We start from the raw sequence: 20461 nt of genomic DNA on the forward strand, positions 1-20461 counted from the left end.
TTCTGTGACCTCAAATCTGCATATGACACAGTTGCAAACAGGAAATTGCTAGAAATAGGTCAGGTATTTTTCTCCCCTCATAAGCGAGATCATACACAGAGTAAAGGATTTGTAACGACTGCTTTTCAGAGGACAGAATGCATAAAACCTGTGCTATCATCACCATTGGCTATGAGCACAGACTCCTACCTTCTGTTTACCTCTTAGTATTCATCATTGGTCTGGTAACTAATGGATTGGGACTGAAATCTTTGCTGCCAAAATGGAAGAAACTGGGGAACATCAATGTGTTTGTTCTCAACCTTGGATTTGCAAATGTTTTGTATCTGCCCATGCTCCCATTCTTGGTGGTGTACTACTTTAAGAAGAGTACATGGATCTTTGGAGATGCATTCTGCAAGATAACAAGATTCTGCTTCAACCTGAATTTATATGGCAGCATTGGATTCCTTACTTGTATAAGTGTGTACAGGTACCTGGCTATTGTCCATCCAATGAGAGTGAAGGGAAGAATAACTGTCACTCAGTCTGTGGCTATCTCAGTCATGGTTTGGCTGTTGGTGGGTGTTCAAAGTCTTCCAGACATGTTCTATGCCAAAACCAAAAGGAACAGAGCAAAATGCTATCATACCACTGCTACAGCCTATGTTGAGGATTACCTGAAATACAGCCTTGGATGGACACTGACTGGGTTTTGTATCCCACTCCTCATCACCCTGGGCTGCTATGGACACGTGATTGTCGTTCTCTGTCGCAAAAATACCACTCACATGGAACTTAAACAAAGAAGTTTGCGGTTGTTGTTTATTTTGATCCTCCTCTTCTCTGTTTGTTACATCCCTTACCATGTATTCAAGAACCTCACCCTCTGGTCAAGAGTTCTGAACAAAGAGAAGATATGTCCTGAATGGTCTAACGGAGTTTACATTGCTCATCAGATAAGTCGTGGCCTTGTGTGTCTGAACAGTGCTCTCAACCCTCTGGTTTACCTCCATGTGAATGAAGAAATTCCTGCTCAGGTCAGACAGCTGCTTCAGCGAGCTCGTCAAATGTTCAACCGTTTGTTTCTGTCAAACTCCGACTCTTCTCCTGTGGCTCAAACTGTAGACGAAGATTAACAAGATTCAAAATTTTAATGTTAATACTTTCGTAATAAATGCTTAAACAGCTGTTCCTACAAGGATGTCTTGCAGTTATCCATCATAGGTAGTGTTGTACAAGGTGAATGAATTTGTGAGTTTTTCTTGTAAATGTTGAATTCTTTGTGTTGCTCATGATGCTGTTACCACATGCTGTCAAATCTTCCAGTTAAACAGGAAATTAACGGTAACCACAGTTCATGATTTGTCACTGTTTGTGGAGCGATAAGAATCATGTTGTTAATACTTTCATAACAAATGCTTAAACAGCTGTTCCTACAAGGATGTCTTGCAGCTATCCATCATAGGTAGTGTTGTGCAATGTGAATGAATTTGTCAGTCTTTCTCTTTTTTTAGTTTCTGTTGAGCTCTATGGAACAGAGGAAAAGGATATATCAGGCTTTGGACATAATTGCTCGTAGGAGACAGTGATTGTTGGTTTTTGTCTTTTCAAAAGGATTTGTTAATAAGACAAATATCACCAGCCTTATCTTCTTAAGGGTGTGATTAGTGTTCAGAGACTTGACAGACTTGTAATTGACTTGTAAGTTAGTTTTATGAAGTTTTTATAAAGACCTGTGACCTGATTTGTCCCACAAACATCAAAACAGCTCCGTACAATACCGTTGAAAGTTAAAATCTGTGACTGACATGCACTGTGTGGCCGCTGACCCAGCTTCTTTCCTTCCGTTCATAAAGAACAGGGAAAACAATATTTACACCATAAATGAAAATATAATGAAATGCATCCTGTTTTAAAATAAAATACCATGTCATACCTTAAACCTCAAGATGTCTACATTCCCACCTTGGGAGATGGTATATGTTCATTTTCTGCTTATCACAACACTGAGAAGGTTGTGGGGGAAAAAAAAGTTTATCAGGAAGCCAGTTACTTGAAACATTCAAGATATCATTGCGTCTGTGGTAAAGGCGCCATCACAGACTTTATATGACAGAATGAATAACACATCTTGTCCTCGTGTCAGCTTTAACTTTACAACCACTTTCCTTCCTCCTGTTTTCATCTTGGTATTCATCATTGGTCTGGTGGCTAATGGATTGGGACTGAAGTCTTTGCTGCAGAACTGGGAAAAACTGAAGATCATCAATGTGTTTGTTCTCAATCTTGGACTGGCAGATATTTTGTATCTGCTCACACTACCATTCTTGGTGATGTACTACTTTATGAGGAAAACATGGATCTTTGGAGATGCATTCTGCAAGATAACAAGATTCTGCTTCAACCTGAATTTATATGGCAGCATTGGATTCCTTACTTGTATAAGTGTGTACAGGTACCTGGCTATTGTCCATCCAGTGAGAGTGATGGGAAGAATAACTGTCACTCAGTCTGTGGCTATCTCAGTCATGGTTTGGCTGTTGGTGGGTGTTCAAAGTCTTCCAGACATGTTCTATGCCAAAACCAATGAAGGAAATACGTCAGCAAAATGCTATCATACCACTGCTACAGCCTATGTTGAGGATTACCTGAAATACAGCCTTGGATGGACACTGACTGGGTTTTGTATCCCACTCCTCATCATGCTGGGCTGCTATGGACACGTGATTGTCGTTCTCTGTCGCAAAAATACCACTCACATGGAACTTAGACAAAGAAGTTTGAGGTTGTTGTTTATTTTGATCCTCCTCTTCTCTGTTTGTTACATCCCTTACCATGTATTCAAGAACCTCACCCTCTGGTCAAGAGTTCTGAACAAAGAGAAGATATGTCCTGAATGGTCTAACGGAGTTTACATCGCTCATCAGATAAGTCGTGGCCTTGTGTGTCTGAACAGTGCTCTCAACCCTCTGGTTTACCTCCATGTGAATGAAGAAATTCCTGCTCAGGTCAGACAGCTGCTTCAGCGAGCTCGTCAAATGTTCAACCGTTTGTTTCTGTCAAACTCCGACTCTTCTCCTGTGGCTCAAACTGCAGACGAAGATTAACGCGAGTAAACATGTCATTAATTCTATTAAAAGAATCCTATAAACATCTGTGCAAAATGCCCATGCAAATTGTAGATGAAGTTAAATATAACAATGTTCAGTGATTGAAAGCTCAAACAGCTGCTCTGCAACTTCTTTAGACTAACATCTAGCTCTTTATTGTATATTACTTAAAACATTAGTTAATTTCATTTCTGACCTTTGTGTTTGTTGTAATGCTTTGTTATTATATACAGAAAAAGTCAAATAAACAAGTCTTAACAAGTCTTGATATGTGTGAGGAGATGATGTTCACATTATGTGGTTGAGGGCGGAGAAGCTTAGTGTCATACACTCTGTCTCTATTGGTTCAGGACAGGAAGAACATGGTGTCCCACCTATACACAGTAAGCAAGATGTACTTTATTTATGCTCATGATACAAAATGTATTCTAAATGATACCATAGACAATCTGTGCTGTAATCAATAACATTTGACTAACCAATTTCAAATATTTTTTATTAAAATATTTCCCAGGTCAAGAATAAACTGTCACTCTCAAGTAGTTGAATAGCTACATGTTCTGTGAGCAGTGGAATAAAAATGCAGAATAATATTAACGCTGCAGAACAAGAAAAATGATGCATTCATGTGTCACTGATGATATAGGTACAGTAAGCACAATGTACCTTTTTAAAGGAATATCAACATTAGGAAACATGAAATCCCTGTAAGTGCAGTTTTGGTAATTTTGATGTTTAAGTTAAATCTTACAAATGAATCTGTAGTCGGGTGAGAAAACACCCTGAGAAGTGAAATCCAACCACTGGGTGGTGAAAGCCACTGGAAAACCCACTGAATGAGCTGAAAAATGTATTGTGGCCAACCATAAAACAGACTGTTTCACTTAGTTACGCGCATCAACATGTGAGAAACTCAGCCATTACACCTGAAAATGACACTGTAGTATTTGCCTTTTGAGATATATCAAAGGATAACTCCAGTTTATACCTTCATGGGTTTTATTTTCAGAGCTTTGGCAATCATTCATTTGACAACACGCTTGCAGAGATCTGGGAATTGGATGAGACATCACCACAATAAAGTGCATCCAAGCAAAAAACACAAGTATTGGAACAATCGGATAAGTTGTAAACAAGCAAACAGTTTAGCCAACCATGTTATTTAGAGCTAAAAACACAAGTGAGTGCATGTGCAATGTCTATGCAGGAAAACTGTGCATGCACAACTACAGTAAGTATGATAGATCAAATATAAACCAGGGAGCCAACCTTTAAACTGTGATAGATTTTCTCCTTTCAAATAATTTGGCTAACCTTGTGGCTTAATTAAAGCTGATTGATCATGTGACAGCTCATGTTTCTTGCACCATTAAAATGAACTGTTAGTGATGTTGCCACATTCCCAGATGTCATGAATTAACTTGGTGAATAAAATGTTTAAGTTACAAAAAGCAATGAATTGCAAAACTACGTAAATAAGACCCATGTTGTAATTATTCTTTAATCTGGTCATAATATCAACATTCTTTAAAATTCAACCAGAAGGACTCACTATGACATGCGTCTCTAATGATGGTCACATCACACAAAACAGCATAACACAGTTTATCTCTTTCAGTCTATATGTTCATCAGGAATCCTTCTTTAAAGAGATGTTACCTGAATTTCCTTAACCATCCAACATAATTGAGAGTGTCCGTTATGTTATATGTTGAAGACTTGGAGTAAGAAACACATGTTGCGTAACAGTCAGTTGTGTGTTCACACATGATTCAGATCTACGTGATTAAAATTCAAGAGAAGTCTGAACAGGAAGGACCAAAAGACAAAATTTATTCTCACTTCTCAAAATTACTTTGCTTTAACAGAAAACATCAGAAAACTCACAGAGGGAATTGTACTAACAGCTGTCCAGAAGAAAATGAATTACACATCTTGTCCCCGTGTCAGCTTTGACTTTACAGGCAGATTTCTGCCTCCTGTTTTCATCTTAGTATTCATCATTGGTCTGGTGGCTAATGGATTGGGACTGAAGTCTTTGCTGCAGAACTGGAAGAAACTAACAATCATAAATGTGTTTGTTCTCAACCTTGGACTTGCAGATATTCTGTATCTGCTCACACTACCATTCTTGGTGGTGTATTACTTTAAGGAGAGTACATGGATCTTTGGAGATGCATTCTGCAAGATAACAAGATTCTGCTTCAACCTGAATTTATATGGCAGCATTGGATTCCTTACTTGTATAAGTGTGTACAGGTACCTGGCTATTGTCCATCCAATGAGAGTGATGAGAAGAATAACTGTCACTCAGTCTGTGGCTATCTCAGTCATGGTTTGGCTGTTGGTGGGTGTTCAAAGTCTTCCAGACATGTTCTATGCCAAAACCAAAAGGAACAGAGCAAAATGCTATCATACCACTGCTACAGCCTATGTTGAGGATTACCTGAAATACAGCCTTGGATGGACACTGACTGGGTTTTGTATCCCACTCCTCATCACCCTGGGCTGCTATGGACACGTGATTGTCGTTCTCTGTCGCAAAAATACCACTCACATGGAACTTAAACAAAGAAGTTTGAGGTTGTTGTTTATTTTGATCCTCCTATTCTCTGTTTGTTACATCCCTTACCATGTATTCAAGAACCTCACCCTCTGGTCAAGAGTTCTGAACAAACAGAAGATATGTCCTGAATGGTCTAATGCAGTATTCATTGCTCATCAGATAAGTCGTGGCCTTGTGTGTCTGAACAGTGCTCTCAACCCTCTGGTTTACCTCCATGTGAATGAAGAAATTCCTGCTCAGGTCAGACAGCTGCTTCAGCGAGCTCGTCAGATGTCCAACCGTTTGTTTCTGTCAAACTTAGACTCTGTGTCTGTGGCTCAAACTGCAGACGAAGATTAACAAGATTTAAGATTTTAGTGTTAATACTTTCATAACAAATGCTTAAACAGCTGTTCCTACAAGGATGTCTTGCAGTTATCCATCATAGGTAGTGTTGTACAAGGTGAATGAATTTGTGAGTTTTTCTTGTAAATGTTGCATTCTTTGTGTTGCTCATGATGCTGTTACCACATGCTGTCAAATCTTCCAGTTAAACAGGAAATTAACGGTAACCACAGTTCATGATTTGTCACTGTTTGTGGAGCGATAAGAATCATGTAATGTTGCTGCGTGGGTCGGGTGTATACAGTCCCTGACAAAAGTCTTGTCACTTATCCATTTTGTAGAAACAACAGCTTATAACCTGACTTTTAATTAATCCATTGGTTTTAGAAATGGCTCATATGAAAGCTAAAACCCTCCTAAATGATGTTTAATATATTAAAATAAATTTGCTTCAAAGAAAGATTGATCATTTAATGAAAACAGAAAGGTCAGATTTTGGCAAGACAAAAGTTTTGTCGCCTACAGAGAGTAATGTGAAAATTGAACAAATAATTTACTTCAAATACAAAAATATGTTGCATAACATCAGTGAATTAAGTAGTGGTGCTGTGAGATCCATATTTAATATCTTGTATGACTTCCATGAGTTTGAAGGACTGCATCCATGCGGTTCGACAATGATTCATACAATTTATTGATGAAGTCATCAGGAATAGCAAAGAAAGCAGTCTTACATGCCTCCCAGAGTTCATCAAGATTCTTTGGTTTCGTCTTCCATGCTTCCTCTTTCATTCTACCCCGGACATGCTCAATGATGTTCATGTGACTGGGCTGGCCAGTCCTGGAGCACCTTGATCTTCTTCGCCTTGAGGAACTTTGATGTAGAGATGGAAGTACACGATGGAGCACCATCCTGCTGCAAAATTTGACCCCTTTTATGGTTGGGAATGTAAGAGGTAGCTAATACTTCTTGATATTTTAGGCTATTGATATTGCCTTCCACCCTGCAAATCTCTCGCACACCCCCATACTGGATGTAACCCCAGACCATGATTTTTCCGCCACCAAACTTAACTGTTTTCTGGGTGAATCTCGGATCCATGCGGGCTCCAGTAGGTCTCCAGCAATTTTCGCGGCGGCTGTGATGTAATTCAACCGAAGATTCATCTGAGAAATCCACCTTCTGCCACTTTTCCAGCGTCCATCCTTTTAGCAGGCTGTGGGCCTTGGCAAATGCCACACGTTTTTTTATTTGCCTTTTGTTTAGTGCTGGTTTCTGGGCACTGATTCGACCATGGAGGCCATTTCGAGACAGAATTCTACAAACTGTCCTGGTTGACACGGGGACTTGAGGTGACCAGGCCTGGTGGAGCTCTGCTGCAGTGGAAAAGGGGCTGGCCTTGGATTTTCGACCCAACAAACGGTCCTCCCGAGCAGTTGTCTTGCTGGGTATGCCGGACCTGGGCTTGTCATAAACATCTCCAGTCTCTTCAAATCTTTTTCTTATTCTTTGTACTTGACGCTGAGACACATTGAAGGTGTCAGCCACCTCAGCAGTGGATCTGGTCTTCAGCCTCTTGATAATCAACGCTTTGGTCTCAGGGTGAATCTTAGGCATGTTGTCAGAGGTCAAGTTGCAGTTGATGTGAAGGTCTGGTGTGCTGGGGTTCTTTTTATACACACCCACTAATTGATTGATCAATTATTGATCACAGGTGAGACTGTAATCTAGGATTGGGTGCATCATATGACAAGGCGACAAGACTTTTGTCTTCGCAAAAACTGACTCAGTGGGCTTTACCAAGCTGTGAACGTTAGAATGCTTTTCAGCAGTTTCGTTTGGCACCAAAACATTATTTCAAAAGCTGTTGGGATTGAAATTAGCCATTTCTTGTAAAAAAAAAAAATGATTACAAATATATTTGAGGGGCACTTAAAGTCAACTTGTACCCAAGTGACAAGACTTTTGTCAGGGACTGTATACCAATTTAAAACAGGAACTTGTTAGAGAAATGTAAGTATCCTCTTAATGCACTGTACACAGGATTGTCATTGTGTTAGCGTTACTGATGTTGACGAGCCTGCATCAACTGCAAATCACTAATGAGGTGTGAATGCTGATGATATAATGGAGAAATCCTACAAAATCACATGATTCAAATCCCTCACAAAATAACAGATTTTCAACGAGCATGGAGTTAGCTCAGGCATGAATGCTGAAGTCATGCTCGTAGTAGCTGATTGGCATCAGTTGTTTCATATACTGGAAGATAATATCCAGTCATCTTCAGTGCAGTAGTGTGGCTCATTGAAATGTTTTTAATAGTTTAAAAGGAAATATAATGAAATGCATCCTGTTTTAAAATAAAATACCATGTCATACCTTAAACCTCAAGATGTCTACATTCCCACCTTGGGAGATGGTATATGTTCATTTTCTGCTTATCACAACACTGAGAAGGTTGTGGGGGAAAAAAAAGTTTATCAGGAAGCCAGTTACTTGAAACATTCAAGATATCATTGCGTCTGTGGTAAAGGCGCCATCACAGACTTTATATGACAGAATGAATAACACATCTTGTCCTCGTGTCAGCCTTGACTTTACAACCACTTTCCTTCCTCCTGTTTTCATCTTGGTATTCATCATTGGTCTGGTGGCTAATGGATTGGGACTGAAGTCTTTGCTGCAGAACTGGGAAAAACTGAAGATCATCAATGTGTTTGTTCTCAACCTCGGACTTGCAGATATTTTGTATCTGCTCACACTACCATTCTTGGTGGTGTACTACTTTAAGGAGAGTACATGGATCTTTGGAGATGCATTCTGCAAGATAACAAGATTCTGCTTCAACCTGAATTTATATGGCAGCATTGGATTCCTTACTTGTATAAGTGTGTACAGGTACCTGGCTATTGTCCATCCAGTGAGAGTGATGGGAAGAATAACTGTCACTCAGTCTGTGGCTATCTCAGTCATGGTTTGGCTGTTGGTGGGTGTTCAAAGTCTTCCAGACATGTTCTATGCCAAAACCAATGAAGGAAATACGTCAGCAAAATGCTATCATACCACCACTGGAGCCTATGTTGAGGATTACCTGAAATACAGCCTTGGATGGACACTGACTGGGTTTTGTATCCCACTCCTCATCACCCTGGGCTGCTATGGACACGTGATTGTCGTTCTCTGTCGCAAAAATACCACTCACATGGAACTTAAACAAAGGAGTTTGAGGTTGTTGTTTATTTCGATCCTCCTATTCTCTGTTTGTTACATTCCCTATCACGTAGTTAAGAACCTTAACCTCTGGTCGAGAGTTCTGGACAAACAGATGATATGCCGTAAATGGTCTGCGAGAGTTTACATCGCTCATCAGATAAGTCGTGGCCTTGTGTGTCTGAACAGTGCTCTCAACCCTCTGGTTTACCTCCATGTGAATGAAGAAATTCCTGCTCAGGTCAGACAGCTGCTTCAGCGAGCTCGTCAAATGTTCAACCGTTTGTTTCTGTCAAACTCCGACTCTTCTCCTGTGGCTCAAACTGCAGACGAAGATTAACGCGAGTAAACATGTCACTAATTCTATTAAAAGAATCCTATAAACATCTGTGCAAAATGCCCATGCAAATTGTAGATGAAGTTAAATATAACAATGTTCAGTGAATGAAAGCTCAAACAGCTGCTCTGCAACTTCTTTAGACTAACATCTAGCTCTTTATTGTATATTACTTAAAACATTAGTTCATTTCATTTCTGACCTTTGTGTTTGTTGTAATGCTTTGTTATTATATACAGAAAAAGTCAAATAAACAAGTCTTAACAAGTCTTGATATGTGTGAGGAGATGATGTTCACATTATGTGGTTGAGGGCGGAGAAGCTTAGTGTCATACACTCTGTCTCTATTGGTTCAGGACAGGAAGAACATGGTGTCCCACCTATACACAGTAATCAAGAATTACTTTATTCGCGCTTATGATACAGAATGTATTCTGAATGATACCATAGACAATCTGTGCTGTAATCAATAACATTTGACTAACCAATTTCAAATATTTTTTATTAAAATATTTCCCAGGTCAAGAATAAACTGTCACTCTCAAGTAGTTGAATAGCTACATGTTCTGTGAGCAGTGGAATAAAATGCAGAATAATATTAACGCTGCAGAACAAGAAAAATGATGCATTCATGTGTCACTGATGATATAGGTACAGTAAGCACAATGTACCTTTTTAAAGGAATATCAACATTAGGAAACATGAAATCCCTGTAAGTGCAGTTTTGGTAATTTTGATGTTTAAGTTAAATCTTACAAATGAATCTGTAGTCGGGTGAGAAAACACCCTGAGAAGTGAAATCCAACCACTGGGTGGTGAAAACCACTGGAAAACCCACTGAATGAGCTGAAAAATGTTTTGTGGCCAACCATAAAACAGACTGTTTCACTTAGTTACGCGCATCAACATGTGAGAAACTCAGCCATTACACCTGAAAATGACACTGTAGTATTTGCCTTTGAGATATATCAAAGGATAACTCCAGTTTATACCTTCCTGGGTTTTATTTTCAGAGCTTTGGCAATCATTCATTTGACAACACGTTTGCAGAGATCTGGGAATTGGATGAGACATCACCACAATAAAGTGCATCCAAGCAAAAAATACAAGTATTGGAACAATCGGATAAATTGTAAACAAGCAAACAGTTTAGCCAACCATGTTATTTAGAGATAAAAACACAAGTGAGTGCATGTGAAATGTCTATGCAGGGAAACTGTGCATGCACAACTACAGTAAGTATGATAGATCAAATATAAACCAGGGAGCCAACCTTTAAACTGTGATAGATTTTCTCCTTTCAAATAATTTGGCTAACCTTGTGGCTTAATTAAAGCTGATTGATCATGTGACAGCTCATGTTTCTTACACCATTAAAATGAACTGTTAGTGATGTTGCCACATTCCCAGATGTCATGAATTAACTTGGTGAATAAAATGTTTAAGTTACAAAAAGCAATGAATTGCAAAACTACGTAAATAAGACCCATGTTGTAATTATTCTTTAATCTGGTCATAATATCAACATTCTTTGAAATTCAACCAGAAGGACTCACTATGACATGCGTCTCTAATGATGGTCACATCACACAAAACAGCATAACACAGTTTCTCTTTCAGTCTATATGTTCATCAGGAATCCTTCTTTAAAGAGATGTTACCTGAATTTCCTTAACCATCCAACATAATTGAGAGTGTCCGTTATGTTATATGTTGAAGACTTAGAGTAAGAAACACATGTTGCGTAACAGTCAGTTGTGTGTTCACACATGATTCAGATCTACGTGATTAAAATTCAAGAGAAGTCTGAACAGGAAGGACCAAAAGACAAAATTTATTCTCACTTCTCAAAATTACTTTGCTTTAACAGAAAACATCAGAAAACTCACAGAGGGAATTGTACTAACAGCTGTCCAGAAGAAAATGAATTACACATCTTGTCCCCGTGTCAGCTTTGACTTTACAGGCAGATTTCTACCTCCTGTTTTCATCTTGGTATTCATCATTGGTCTGGTGGCTAATTAGATAAAAAATAAATATAGTAAACATGTTACTAATTCTATTAAAAGAATCCTATAAACATCTGTGCTATACACAGTAAGCAAGATGTACTTTATTTATGCTCATGATACAGAATGTATTCTGAATGATACCATATGACTCTCTCAATTTGGAGAGTCTAGTGTGTCATCTGCATTTTGAGTGATACCAGTACATTATAAGCAGATGCAGTACCGCAATTCCTACAGACGTAGACACAGCGATAATAATAACAATTTCATGGCAGCGTCTTTGGCTGTATGTTGTTATTTCCTGGTGTGTCATAATTTACTCCACTTGAAGGAAATGCTGTCCTTTCTTGTAAGAGTGCTGTGATGGTGAAGTTCTGACAGTCTGTGCTGTAATCATTAACATTTGACAAACCAATCTCAAATACATTTTTTTATCAAAATATTCAAGGTCAAGAATAAACTCACTCTCAAGTAGTTGAATAGCTACATGTTCTGTGAGCAGTGGAATAAAATGCAGAATAATATTAATGCTACAGAACAAGAAAAATTATGCATTCGTGTGTCACTGATGATGTTGGTATAGTAAGTACAATGTACCTACAATGTAACTTTTAAAGGAATATCAACATTAGGAAACATGAAATCCCTGTAAGTGCAGTTTTGGTAATTTTTTCTTACAAATGAATCTCTAGTCAGGTGAGAAAACACCCTGAGAAGTGAAATCCAACCACTGGGTGGTGAAAGCCACTGGAAAACCCACTGAATGAGCTGAACTGAACTGACCGTTTCACTTAGTTACGCGCATCAACATGTGAGAAACTCAGCCATTACACCTGAAAATGACACTGTAGTATTTGCCTTTGAGATATATCAAAGGATAACTCCAGTTTATACCTTCCTGGGTTTTATGTGTTGGGAACTTGTTAGAGAAATGTAATTGTCCCCTCAATACACTATACACAGGATTGTCATTGTGTTAGTGTTACTGACGTTGACGAGCCTGCATCATCTGCAAATCACTAAGGAGATGCAATTGCTGATGGCCTCAAGGAGAAATCCTACAAAATCACAATTCAAATCCCTCACAAAAATAACACACTTTCAATAAGCATGGTGTAAGTTTAGGCTGAAGACTGAAGTCACACTCCCACTGGCTTCAGATTGGCATGAGTTCACAATCATTGGCTCATTCACAGCATTGTGGCTGAATATACACATCTTCCCTAAAAGTGAGTTGTGTTTTTGCACATGATTCATCTCCACCTGATTCAAATTCAAGAGAATTCGGAATAGGAATTCTTTTAAGAACCAAAACCGACAAAATTTACTCTCACTTCTCATGTTGCTTTTATACAAAACACAACTCAACACACACTCACTTAGAGAAAGACTAAGTACTAACAGCTGTCCAGAAGACAATGAATAACACATCTTGTCCTCATGTCAACTATGTGTTTAAAGGCAGATTCCTATCGTCCGTTTACCTCTTAGTATTCATCATTGGTCTGGTGGCTAATGGATTGGGACTGAAGTCTTTGCTGCAGAACTGGATGAAACTAAAGATCATCAATGTGTTTGTTCTCAACCTCGGACTTGCAGATATTCTGTATCTGCTCACACTACCATTCTTGGTGGTGTACAACTTTAAGAAGAGTACATGGATCTTTGGAGATGCATTCTGCAAGATAACAAGATTCTGCTTCAACCTGAATTTATATGGCAGCATTGGATTCCTTACTTGTATAAGTGTGTACAGGTACCTGGCTATTGTCCATCCAGTGAGAGTGAAGGGAAGAATAACTGTCACTCACTCTGTGGCTATCTCAGTCATGGTTTGGCTGTTGGTGGGTGTTCAAAGTCTTCCAGACATGTTCTATGCCAAAACCAATGAAGGAAATACGTCAGCAAAATGCTATCATACCACCACTGGAGCCTATGTTGAGGATTACCTGAAATACAGCCTTGGATGGACACTGACTGGGTTTTGTATCCCATTCCTCATCATGCTGGGCTGCTATGGGCATATAGCTTTAGTTTTATGGACAATGAAGAGAACTGACAAGGTACAAAAACAAAGAGGATTGAAGTTGTTGTTCATTTTGATCCTCCTATTTTCTGTTTGTTACATCCCCTATCACGTAGTTAAGAACCTCAACCTCTGGTCGAGAGTTCTGGACAAACAGATGATATGCCGTAAATGGTCTAACAGAGTTTACATTGCTCATCAGATAAGTCGTGGCCTTGTGTGTCTGAACAGTGCTCTCAACCCTCTAGTTTACCTCCATATGAATGAAAGAATTCCTGCTCAGGTCAGACAGCTGCTCCAGCGAGCTCGTCAGATGTCCCACCGTTTGTTTCTGTCAAACTTAGACTCTGTGTCTGTGGCTCAAACTGCAGACGAAGTTTAACACAAGTAAACATGTTTCATGGTTATTCTGTGAAATAAATCTGTAACTGTCCCTCATAATCAAATTGTGCGCCTTGTACATATTATTTTCCCATCATTTAATCTTAAGAAATTATTTATTTCTTATGTTTTGTGTATATAAAAATGTGTTTTCAATGTTTTAAACAATATATTTAGTAACCATAGACTAGTACTAGTTTTTATTTTTGTGACTTTTGTAAGTATTGCAACATACAAATTAATGATTAAAAGAAAAAAATTACATTGTAAATTCAGAAGAATTTTAATCAACATATGTGAAATTCTTTTTTTGCTTTTTCTTTTGCAAAAATAAAATAATTTGACATGTTACAGGTGTGAAAGAATTTTATCTAAAATCTACATTTCCACATTTTACTATTATTTTCATTCATCTCATTATGTGGTTCCCTGTCGGTATTTTGTAGTTTCTTTACCATTGTAAATTACTGCTGTTCTATCTCACTGTTAAAGTATTTGTTTATTTGTCATCTTTTATCTATTCACTCTTGGATTTGAATGTGGACTTTTTGGTCCATATGAAACATCTAATGAAACATCTACAGGAAACCCAAATTGATGCAATTATTAGCAGACCAAATGCTACTAAAACTGCCATCACATCTAGACAGTGATAGGCATACCATGGCAACTTATATGACTCGGTGCGCAGATGTGCTGCTCCCTTGTGCCTCATGACATACTCTATCCAGAAAATGGCACTTTCTAGGGGTTTTATTGGTTTGTCCAGATGAAGCTGTGACAGTTGGAGCATATTCTGTTTGTAGGGCTTTCCTGGGTTTAGAATATTCTTCAGAGCAATTGTCAGAGACTCAACATCCAAAGTTGTCACTTCAACAATCTCAGCTACTCCCCGGGCATTCAAACGCACCATGTTGTCATACTGGTCAAAGATTAGAGGAATGCCCAGAACTGGGACACCATGGTAGATGGATTCATAAATGCCGTTAGTACCCCCATGTGTGACAAAAACCTTGGTTTTAGGGTGACCTAGTACATCATTTTGAGGCAGCCATTCAACCAGCATAGTGTTGTTTCCCAATGTGACAGGTCTTTCTCCGATGTGTCTCCATACGACTTTCTGAGGGAGGTTGGCAAATGCTGAGGCGATGATCTCTGATATCTCAGGGCCAAGGTCGCTCAGCAGGGTGCCCAGAGTCATGACGACCACCCCATGTTCACCAGAACTCTGTACAAATTCTTCTAAATCTGTTGGAAGAGGCCTTGAGGGTTTACCCTGGAACCCTCCGATATAGACAACATTGGGCATGGTGGGCCGAGGAAACTCGAATGTGAAGTCCACCCGCATTAGCCATAGATCTGCTCCCTGTATGAGAGACATGACACTGACATCATGTCCAAAATATTTATCACACACAGCCTGGTAAGGCGGATTTGAGACATAGTGGTACATGTAAGACAATACGCTATGATAGATTATATTATTGAGTCTTTGAAAAATGTCCATCTTGTCAGAGTAATCAGAGAACAATTCAGGGACGTAGGACAAAGGGGAAGGAGCAATGGCAAAGTGCGCCTCTCCATTGAAAAGCCAGCGCACATTGAAAACCAAGGGAAGTTGGAGATAGTGTGCCAACAGCACTCCACCTGGAAATGCAGGATCAGTCAGAAAGAGATCATATCCAGTTTCCCTCAGCTCATTGACCAGTGTCTTATTCTCAAGGATGCTGATGACCAGTTTTGCCACAACTTGCTGGTTCTCCCCTATCAAGTTGAAAACATTCCTATAGAAGTCCAGAAAAGCCCATAGGGAACCTTTATTCCGACGAATCTCTATTGATCTCTTCAAGAATGAGGTCATGAAGTCTTGGCTCTCTATGTTTTGGGACTGCTCCTGGGTGATGGTGATTGAGGTGTAATGGGGTGAGATATCGGAAACGTACCAGCTGGTGGAGGAACGTATCACTGTGATTTGATGGCCCTGAGAGTGAAGCGCCTCCACCAGGATTTTCATGTTCAGCCAGTGGCTCCCATCTATAGGGTACACCAGCACTTTTCCACCATCACAACTGGAGGAGAGACTTGCTGAAAACAGCATGATGAACGCCAGAGCTGGATATGACCCCATCACTGTAGAAGAGACACAGAACTTACTGAGATAATATTTTCAATATGAAAAGTTTATATTTCACAAACTCCACAAATCATTAAAATAATAGGTGGACAGTGTTCAGTATCCAGAAAAGGAAATCTTCCTGTCAGCTCACTGTGCATCGCTATATCTTAATATCTTGCCATCCGGGGCAAATCCCTGGATTTTAATCAGGTGGTGGATAGTGATAATACTAGTATATTGTATAGTATCTAGTATATTGTGATGGTACACTGCATACTTGTCATACATGTTGACATTACTAATATAATATATCTAGCATGATCAACATGAATTTCATACAGTATGTGCTAACGTTACCTGTCTGCTCTTAACCTGTGCTGCCGCAGTAAACATGTTTATTCCTGCTCTAATGGCCATTTTAACATTGGAGTCTAGACCATTCAAAGAACTACATTTTTCAGCTCTGGAGGTTGCCACTTGAGTGCCACATACGAATTAACCTTTGAACAGTAATTTCACTGGTTTCCAGCTAGCTGCTTTATTTCCAGATACCAGAAATATAATGTATTGATGAGTGGGGCTTTAATTAATGCAGTTCTGTCTTGCTTTGCCTTTAGTCTTCATACTGTATATCAGACAGTACTTATGGTCTTTTGCTCAGAATTAACAGTTGACATATGTTTTACATATGTTTTGCCCAGTCAGTGCCTCATGGCATTCTCAAATTGATCCTGGTTCAACACCTCTTTCCCAAATTTTTCCAACTTTGGGCTTTGAATCTATTTGTGGTGTGTTTATGTTCAGTATTCTGCCACAAGTATAACCAACCCTCTCTTCCCTAAATCAGAGCATCTGCCACATTTTGCTCTTTGTCCAGAGTCTCAGTCAGTTTTTTTTTTTTTTCCTGGAACTGTTAAGTAACGCTCCGCACCAATTAACCAAGTCAAAGTCCGTGTGCACTTTATACATTAAAGTATCACACATCAGTTCAGTATTATTTAAACATGTAGTTTTGTTGTAAACACTTAACAGTATGTAAAATATTTAAATATTTGAGTAAACTTAAAGCAGACAAACAAAGCATGACAAAATGTTACACAGTGCAGAATTATATCTGATTCAGCTGTTCTGTGCTTGCGTGGCAAATCATCACCAAATCATAAATCTGAATTTAGAGCACAACCACAGGTCATCATAAAAAGCGGTACACAGGATATAGCAAAACCAGAGACAAGATTCAAGATTCAGAGCATAGATTCAGTCTGAGATCAAAAACAAAAAAAAACCACATGAAAGCATTTCGTGCAAAATTATCAGCAGCAGTAAAGATGCAAAGAAAAGGAATGGCACAGGCTTTTCTGCAGTCCTGTTTTATGCAACGAAACTGTGGTTTGATGAAATGCCTCTGAATAATCTGAACATTAAAAAAACACATTGTCCATAAAAAGTTACAAACTAAAAGGACAGCAATGCAGCAGTTTGTATGTAAAATCAGTGCTCACCTCATGCCTCCACAACCTCAGACTGCTCGTCTGAACCAAGAAGAATCCAGTGTTAAAGTCTTGCTGAGCCACTGGTACAATGCAAGTGAATGTATAACTCAAGGGCGCAGGTTTGGTGTCAACATTGGTAGGGACGCAACAACACTGCCACCCCTCCAAAGAAATGATGACCTTTTAATGCTGTCAATCAAATGGTTTATTAACATATAAGATCATATAAGATCTGCAGTAACAGATCAAAGACTAAAACTTTAGGAAATTATCATATGTCATAATAACTTACAAGTTAACATCAGAATAGGTGGACTGTGGTTATGTTAAATATAAGTTAGTAATTTGAAAGGTATATATTAGTAATGATCAATTGTGTGCACTACAAAGTGCCTGAATTGATTGATTTCGGTGCTGTTCTCACCTGGAACTGCAACACCTGGCAGCCTAAAGATGATTTAATAGTTTTATCATATATTATTATTAACACGTTTTACCCCTCCCCCTTTAAAATTCAACACATTTATTCAGACATATTTTAACTTACTCACTTTGTACTTTTATCTGAGAACATTGTTACACAGTGATTTTACTTCTACTGTAATAAAATGTCTTTTTGGTAATAGTAGTTGGTGACCGTTCACCTACTGATGTGCTGCAGTCAGTGTAGTGTCTCATCTCCAGTCTCCAAAGTTTGTGTTACTGGTAGTTCATTGCTGCTTTATCTGGACACAGTTAATGTTGCTGCTTTTTTCATCAGTGTCTAACTGCCTACTGTAGGTTTAAACTTCCACTAGTCTGCTCCAGCACCCAGAGCTATTAATTCATTCTGCTAATTCAGCAGTTGTTTACGTGCTATTCAGATGCTAGTTGCTTTAGCTTAGCAATCAGCGATGACTTCTGTCTCTCTCCATCTGTCTTGCTCGGGCAGCAGATGAACGTGTTCATCAGAGTGTGGTGCTGTTGTAACTTCAGTGTAGCGGATTGTGCTGTTTATTACAGCTTCAGTGATGGTGTCTGTTGTCTTACCTTTGCCAGTATAAGGAAGCTGCGCTCTTCTGTGACCGTCTGTGTACACAGCAGCCTTCAGCGTGATAGGCTGTTACTCGTGACGTAGACCAATCAGATGGTGCTGTGGGCGGGACATCGCTCCAGACAACAGTGGAAACTACAGATCAGAGACGGACAGCTGCACTAGAGCCAAAGTAGCACATTTTCGATTTAATTAATTTTGTCGTTTTTAAAAAACGATACTGTGTTTATGTCGACACTCAAATATTGGTAGTGACTATTCAGTCCTCCCAAAATATTAGATGCAAACCTACGCCCATAATATAACTCCACAAGTGCCTGAGTGAACATATCTATTCTGCTGCCTGTTTATTCAACAAATATGTGTTTAAAAAACCCCCAGACGTTTTTCTGTTACCGCTGCATATCATTTAATCACCTGCGGAATTTAACAGAAATATTAAAATAGTGTTCATAGTGCCAACAAGTGTTTTACATTCGAACCCAGCTACAATGCAGTTCCTGTTTTCTATCACTGCACACCAAAGTGATGTTTTTAAATTTTAATTTAACTTTATTTAGTCTGATAAAATTTTTCTAAAAAACAGAAAACAGTCAAAAAAAAAAAAAGCTATCTTTCTTCCTACATCACTCCCTCTTACATATATACTATATACTCAAATGACAATGTGGAAAAAAGAAAAAAAAATTATTATATTATTCTTATTCTGCTGCTGCTGTTGTATACTGGTGTTAAAAACAGTTTCTCTATCGAAGAGTACAGCGCTGATCTAGTATCTTGGTTTTTAAGTAATCAATGTAATGTCCCCATAAGTGTGTGGGTGACCTTTGAGTCAGAGTGTATTAACTTGCACGACAAGGCAACTTCACTTCAGCCATTGATGAACAGTTACACTGTTATAGCTTATTTTTTTTCTCAATACACTGTTTTGCCTGCATGATACAATGGCCCATCAAGATTATCTTCAGTCTCGGTAGTTTCAGGGCAGCATGAACGTCTCAAATAGAGAAAGAGACCACAGATAAGATTTGTATCTTTTTAACCCAGAAGGTTTCGACACTTAATCACATTACACAAATGTCTGGATAGTTGGACTAGTGTAAAAGAGTGGGGGCGATATATCTGAGTATGACACATTGACACTGTTTAAAATCATTTTTAAAGGGGAATCACATCTGATTTTACACATAAAACACTCATTACAGATCAGAGGAACGTGTGGGACAAAACAGACACTGCATCTATTTTCTGTCTATCGTGAGTTTGACAGTGTTACACAAGTGCAACATTAAATGAGTGGAGTCCTCTTTTACATCAGGCTTAAGTTCAAATCTTGAGTGTCAAGTCTACAGCTCTGCCAAACTGACGCACCACTACAGCGCACACCACAGCTGCAGGCAGCCGAAATGTCATGCCTGTCATGAAGAGCTTACTCAAAGACACTGTTGATTGTGTTATGTAACAGATATTAATACTAATACTAATCATTCTAAATACTGATACTTCCAAGTGTGTTCACAGAGGAGAAATGAGAAAAGGAAGTTTTATAAATTTGGTCTAGTTTTCAGTGTGCTGTTTATGTCACCATTCTCCAAGAGGTCACAGCAGGAAAAAAAAAAAAAGAATAAGAATAAGACAATCATTTGTGGCTGGTGGTGAGCTAACTCCAACACTACAGTGTATCTTGAAAACAAACATAAATGTAAAATCTTAAGAAAAACATTTTGATGTCTATCTGTAGGTGTGATTGACAGGGACACTCATTCTATCATTTCCTGGTTGTAGCTAATGGTAGAGCAGGATCATTTCTTGTATACTCACTGCTAAAGCAGTATACTGTAGGGAATTAATATGTGGTATTAATTTT

The 20461-nt window shown here is 38.7% G+C and overlaps 6 protein-coding genes across 7 annotated transcripts; 5 read left to right on the forward strand and 1 right to left on the reverse strand.

The window, feature by feature from the left end:
- Window positions 1-112: 112 nt before the first annotated feature.
- LOC130174968 (P2Y purinoceptor 1-like) lies at window positions 113-1119 on the forward strand. The gene has a single exon (XM_056385222.1). The coding sequence runs from the start codon at window positions 138-140 to the stop codon at window positions 1116-1118; it is 981 nt and encodes a 326-aa protein (XP_056241197.1). The 5' UTR covers window positions 113-137; the 3' UTR covers window position 1119.
- A 977-nt stretch (window positions 1120-2096) lies between these two features.
- Window positions 2097-3335, forward strand: LOC130174967 (P2Y purinoceptor 1-like). Its single transcript, XM_056385221.1, has one exon. It carries the CDS (start codon window positions 2100-2102, stop codon window positions 3087-3089), a length of 990 nt encoding a protein of 329 aa, XP_056241196.1. The 5' UTR covers window positions 2097-2099; the 3' UTR covers window positions 3090-3335.
- A 345-nt stretch (window positions 3336-3680) lies between these two features.
- Window positions 3681-6014, forward strand: LOC130175143 (P2Y purinoceptor 1-like). Its single transcript, XM_056385445.1, has one exon. It carries the CDS (start codon window positions 5014-5016, stop codon window positions 5995-5997), a length of 984 nt encoding a protein of 327 aa, XP_056241420.1. The 5' UTR covers window positions 3681-5013; the 3' UTR covers window positions 5998-6014.
- Window positions 6015-8546: 2532 nt separating this feature from the next.
- Window positions 8547-9802, forward strand: LOC130175142 (P2Y purinoceptor 1-like). Its single transcript, XM_056385444.1, has one exon. The coding sequence runs from the start codon at window positions 8547-8549 to the stop codon at window positions 9534-9536; it is 990 nt and encodes a 329-aa protein (XP_056241419.1). The 3' UTR covers window positions 9537-9802.
- Window positions 9803-10027: 225 nt separating this feature from the next.
- Window positions 10028-13964, forward strand: LOC130175141 (P2Y purinoceptor 1-like). Its single transcript, XM_056385443.1, has one exon. The coding sequence runs from the start codon at window positions 12964-12966 to the stop codon at window positions 13951-13953; it is 990 nt and encodes a 329-aa protein (XP_056241418.1). The 5' UTR covers window positions 10028-12963; the 3' UTR covers window positions 13954-13964.
- A 37-nt stretch (window positions 13965-14001) lies between these two features.
- On the reverse strand, window positions 14002-18659 carry LOC130175140 (UDP-glucuronosyltransferase 2B31-like). Of its 2 annotated transcripts, none has more exons than XM_056385441.1 (2): window positions 18591-18659; window positions 14002-16082 (listed from the first exon to the last, which is right to left on the reverse strand). In XM_056385441.1, exon 2 carries the CDS (start codon window positions 16078-16080, stop codon window positions 14470-14472), a length of 1611 nt encoding a protein of 536 aa, XP_056241416.1. In that variant the 5' UTR covers window positions 16081-16082; window positions 18591-18659; the 3' UTR covers window positions 14002-14469. The 2 variants fall into 2 exon arrangements, with proteins under 2 accessions (XP_056241416.1, XP_056241417.1); XM_056385442.1 differs by lacking the exon at window positions 18591-18659 and adding an exon at window positions 17571-18581.
- Window positions 18660-20461: the final 1802 nt, after the last annotated feature.

This window comes from Seriola aureovittata, chromosome 9 (genome assembly GCF_021018895.1).
Source record: "Seriola aureovittata isolate HTS-2021-v1 ecotype China chromosome 9, ASM2101889v1, whole genome shotgun sequence".
Taxonomy (NCBI): domain Eukaryota; kingdom Metazoa; phylum Chordata; class Actinopteri; order Carangiformes; family Carangidae; genus Seriola; species Seriola aureovittata.

Coding starts and splice junctions, on each gene's coding strand:
- LOC130174968 (XM_056385222.1), top strand. CDS start 138: ATGCATAAAACCTGTGCTATCATCACCATTGGCTATGAGCACAGACTC.
- LOC130174967 (XM_056385221.1), top strand. CDS start 2,100: ATGAATAACACATCTTGTCCTCGTGTCAGCTTTAACTTTACAACCACT.
- LOC130175143 (XM_056385445.1), top strand. CDS start 5,014: ATGAATTACACATCTTGTCCCCGTGTCAGCTTTGACTTTACAGGCAGA.
- LOC130175142 (XM_056385444.1), top strand. CDS start 8,547: ATGAATAACACATCTTGTCCTCGTGTCAGCCTTGACTTTACAACCACT.
- LOC130175141 (XM_056385443.1), top strand. CDS start 12,964: ATGAATAACACATCTTGTCCTCATGTCAACTATGTGTTTAAAGGCAGA.
- LOC130175140 (XM_056385441.1), bottom strand. CDS start 16,080: ATGGGGTCATATCCAGCTCTGGCGTTCATCATGCTGTTTTCAGCAAGT.